Source organism: Homalodisca vitripennis, unplaced genomic scaffold (genome assembly GCF_021130785.1).
Source record: "Homalodisca vitripennis isolate AUS2020 unplaced genomic scaffold, UT_GWSS_2.1 ScUCBcl_2053;HRSCAF=6425, whole genome shotgun sequence".
Classification (NCBI taxonomy): domain Eukaryota; kingdom Metazoa; phylum Arthropoda; class Insecta; order Hemiptera; family Cicadellidae; genus Homalodisca; species Homalodisca vitripennis.
Genome location: NW_025778179.1, coordinates 64,192 through 69,315, shown reverse-complemented (window position 1 = coordinate 69,315; position 5,124 = coordinate 64,192). Strand labels below are relative to the sequence as shown.

General features: G+C 30.4%; 1 protein-coding gene across 1 annotated transcript; it reads right to left on the bottom strand.

Moving 5' to 3' along the window:
- Positions 1–3,757: 3,757 nt before the first annotated feature.
- Positions 3,758–4,429, bottom strand: LOC124371820 (putative gustatory receptor 28b). The gene has a single exon (XM_046830175.1). The coding sequence runs from the start codon at positions 4,427–4,429 to the stop codon at positions 3,758–3,760; it is 672 nt and encodes a 223-aa protein (XP_046686131.1).
- Between the last annotated feature and the right edge of the window lie 695 nt (positions 4,430–5,124).

Below are 5,124 nucleotides of genomic sequence, written 5' to 3'. Positions count from 1 at the left end.
TTAATCCATTTGATGTTGTTGTAATGATTCAATTAGAAGATCCTATTAAAATGTTTAATGAACTAAAACAAAATTATGAGAAATCATAAACAGCATGTTAAAGATTTTACAACAGAAGTCTATGACAAGTTAGAAGCCAGAAATAGAAGATCAGTAGACGATGTTGGTGAAATTAATGAAAAACTTACTAAATTTAAAAGAGTCTTTTGATAAGTTTAGTTTAGATGCTACGAAAACTTTTGAGAATATTGGTCATAAATTTGTTGAATACAATGATTCTTATGCAGTCAAATTTCAAAAATTACAAGAAAAACTTAATAATATGGAGGAAGATCTTACTGAAATAGGTATTCGTGTAGGGTTTTATGCATGATAAAATTTCCTTATATAAATGGCGCTCATATACTGTGTGAGGTGTAAGGCAAAAACTGCAACAAATGATATAAAATACTATGCAAACATTAACGGAGTTAAAAGAATTTCGGGAAAATGTGCTGAATGTAACTCAAAAAAGAGTCAATTTATAAAAACTTGATTTTGAAATTTTTTCTTAATAAATAGAGATGGCGGGACATTACAGTGCTTTTCGATCTTTTTATCATGCAACACGAAAGAGATTTGAAAAAAGAACATTGGGATGACATTTCTCAAAAATATGAATTATCCGAAGAATATGATGAGATTATACGTAAACAAATTGAATTGGTATAACATTGCTAAATATCAAACTTTATCATCAGAGTTCATTCAAGAAAATATACATTATCAATTAAAAGATCATATGTCTGTTCTTTGTCTCTATCAACACTTGAGTATAAAGTTTTTGGATGAAAATAAAGATACAGTTGATTGGAACAATATTATAGATAGCGGTTACTATCCTGTGCAGATTTTATTGAAATATGTGACCGAGATCGCAAAATTTAAGGAAGAGAATCCTGAATATGACGAAGTAGATCATTAAAAATGACTCTAATCTTTTTAATTATTTTACTAAAATTTATATCTTTTCTTATGAAAACGTACATTAGATCGATGAAAAAATGATACACGATGTTTAAAATTTCTCTTATTAAATGGCGGACTACAGAAAATATGCTAGTGATATTGAAAGGGCGGAGTTTAAAAATTTCTATCCAATTAGTAAACAACATTTGAATGAACCGAATAAAAGAACTGAGTTTAATATTGATTTTGGAGATAACTTTTGCTCGTCTAACTTCCAGTTTTATATTTCTGGAACTTTAACAAAACAAGATGGTCAAGCATATCTTGGAACTGATAATGTTAGATTAATCGATAATTTTATACCGTTTTTATTTTCTAAGATTGAAGTAAGAAAACACAATAAATTGATAGAAGAAGTCGAAAACTGTGGCCAATTAAGCACAATTAAAGGAACTATTTCGTATTCAAAAAGTGATGTATTTTCAAACAGTTTTGAATCAACTTTTAAATTTGGACAATTTGAAGCGGTCGGTGATTTAGCACATTTCGGCTTAGGATTCTTTGAAAATGTAAATTTTCCAATCTATAAAGGTGGATTTTACATTAGTTTCATAAGAGCTGAAGACGATGATGTGATTCTGAAGACTGCAACTGGAAATGTTATGCCTGTTGATGGCAAAAATTACAATTAACGAGTTTTTCATTAGAGTTCCGATGATTGATTACAAAACCACGAGTAAAATTCAGTTGATTGATGAAATTATAAAATCTCAAAACATCACGTTTAATTTTATAGATTGGAAATGTATTGAGCAAAAAGGTATTTCCGGAACAACTTATTCGTTCGATATCACAAATATTTATAGAAATATCTTCAATCCCAAGTTCGTTATCATTGGTTTTCAAACAGATAGACAGAATAATCAAGAAAAAAATCCTTCAAAGTTTGATAGTTTGAATGTAAAAAATATCAGAGTAAAATTGAACGGTTCTTATTATCCAGATGAATTACAAAATTTAAACATTTCCGGTGGTCTTTTCAGAGTCATGTATCAGATGTATCAAGATTTTAAGAAAGTTTACTACAAAAATATGGAAATGTATTACAACCCCAAAGAATTTATAGCAAATAGACCCATTTATGTCATTGATACAACAAAGAGTTTGACAAATATTTCTAGTTCAAAGAACGATATAATTATCAATTATGGATTTTCAAAATGCTGTTACAAAACGCGATTTGTTATGTGGTTGTGGTTTCTGAGAAATTTTTAGCCTATGATGTGATTAAGAACGATATTAAAGAAATTCAGTAAAAATCTTCTTATTTTCTGTTGAGCGAATGTTAGCAAATTTCATTATTTCCGTTTATAGATTTTTTCATTAAGATTTCTGGATTTTTTCATTAAAACAGCTTAAGAAATTAGAAGCCTACAATGAACAGTAAAACAGCTATAGATTCGGTTAATTTTTTCATTCGTGAGTTACAGATTAGTTTATTGTCCTTTAAACAGTATTTTTCCGTTGGTTTTCTGACTGTCCCAAAAGTGAGCTAGAACCCTCACATTCATATCTACTTGTATATATGTATATATTTTTTATGATAAAAAGTAATAAGTTTATGTTAATTTTACCATTATTATTTTTATTTTGGCAGACTCTTTTATATAGATATTAAATTTCTTTTAAAAGTCGTTGTTCTTTCAAGAATTAAATTTAATTGTTGTTTTACCGGGGAATAAACCTTATCATACGATTCCCTTATAATTGGGCTTCTTGCCTGTAAGGGCTACCTTTTGCGGGAATTTACAGATTTTATAGTACCTATTTTAGTAGTAATTATTGTATATATATAATTTGTGTGAACTGTTTCAATCTTGTGTTATTTGTTTAATTTCATTTGAAAGAAAATTAGTTTGTATATTTCTGCAATAAAGAGAGTTTTTTATTCTATTCTATTACTACTTGACAGTAGTAGGCCTATGTTGACGTTCCCCTTAAAAATTCATTTATATCCAAACTTTAACATTTGATAAGTCCAAGTCATAGAGTTTTAAACGAAATTTCAAAATTTGTTCACCATTATATATATATATATATAAAATGACACAAATACTTCTCCAAATAGTTCAATTACAAGAAAATTATGAAATGATGGATTTAAATTTTAGTACCAACGTACAGACCATGTGGTAGTTTGTTCTGATGAAATTAGATATGTTGGTCTAAGCTATGAACGAGTCTAGAAATCAAATAAAATCATTATCTTCTTTTGAAACTAGTTAGATTTAATGGAAAGTGTATGCTTTTTCCATAATTGTGATTAAAATATTCAAAATAAATAGCTTATTCATTATATTACGGAAGAAATGATAAAATCATCTTCGAAACTTCTATTATTTTAAAATCATATTACTGAATTGGTACACGTTTACGTAGAAATGTGATTGAAATTGTGTTTCGTCACTTTCTAGCAAATAGAATATTTCTAAATTTAATATAAAAAATTAAAACTTTTTACTTAGTAGAATTTGATATTAAATGTTAAACTTAGTTAATAAAATAAATGTCTACACTCTACCAAGGAACTATATAGGTAATGCATGAAAAATACTTTTATATTTTATATTATATTATATTCTATATACTCTTTTATATTTTTTATACGTTTCTTGATTTAAAAGACATATAATAGTGAAAGTACTATCCATGAACATGTTGTACTCTAGAAGCTTAACTATTATAAAGTGATAACATTCGGATTTTTAATCTATGGATTTGACGTAATAATTTAAAAGTCACGTTACGTTTAATTCTTATATGGATATGATGCCAGTGAAAATGTTGGAAATTCAAACTGGATCATGATAACTAGATAAGTAGTGACTGCAGCTGCCATCCCTGTCAGGGTAGAGTACTGAACATCAAAAAATCCAAGGGCAGACAATCTTGGTTTGTGTTTGCCTAACTGAAGCAAAAACTCTTCAAGGCATGTTACCAGAGTTGGGTCCAAATCCGTGTTGATCAACTTGCAGATCATAGGTGCTGCCTCGTCGGTCAGATCATGCACCAGTGTGCTTGCACGGAACAATAGAAGCACGTAAGCAATGTAGGTGATAACCCAAGCTGCAAGGCTAGTGGTGGTGATTGTTTCTTCAGTTATAAGAGCGAGATGTAAATAGAAAAGACAGATCGTGATGTGCACAAACGCGGTAAATAATACGGCCAATAACTGATCTCCGTAGAAGACGTTGATCTGGTGAACGGCGTCACATAGTAACCAGTAGGCGCTCATGAGAGACTCGACCTCGCGGGTGGAGGAAACACCTCTGTCACTTTGAGGAACATTGACGTTCGATGGACGCTGAATGTTCATTGGCTGTACCTGCCTGTTTCTCATCACTTCCTGTTTCACCCTTAGATTGACAATACTAAACCTTGTAGCAACACTTTGAGTGACGTGGGTGAAGTGGAGGAACATTGCCACTTGCGCAAAATGCATTGACAGTGGAGGAATATAGCAAAGTGACATAAAGTGATATTTATCTTCAGAGCCGGATCTGAAAGATCTTATGTAATCCGATATACCATTCCACACAATCAGTATTAAAGTGATAATCAACATGAATATTATTTTTGCTTTGGCCTTCATTTCTGGTACGTTTATGATGAACTTTTTGATCAAGGGCATTCAGGATGTTAAGGATGTTGTTGAAGCGCTCGTGTTTCCTGGCACAGCTGAGGAATACAACGACCGCCATAAGGTTAAGAGATACCAAGTCCAGAACTACCACTAGGATTCCAAAGTCATCAAACATTCGTAGAAGTTCACCAGCAAGTTTTTTGCTGTGGTCAATGTACAGTCCTATGAATATCATCATCGTTTGTAGTGAAACTAAAATTAAACCCCACAAAAAAATCGGAAATGAAAATTGAAGTTTCTTTCTTTTCTCTTTTGGATCAAAATTTGATTTCATACAGAAACCACCGAATATTTGGCTAACAATAAGAACTTCTTTAGGCAAGGATTCCATTTTAAACTCTGTATACTAACTAGTCCTGAAATAATAAAACACTCTCTGAAATTTGATGCAAAAGTAACAATGTATCACTGTAAAAATGTCACAATTACATTAACACAATAACATTAAAATTGTATATACATTGGAAAGTACA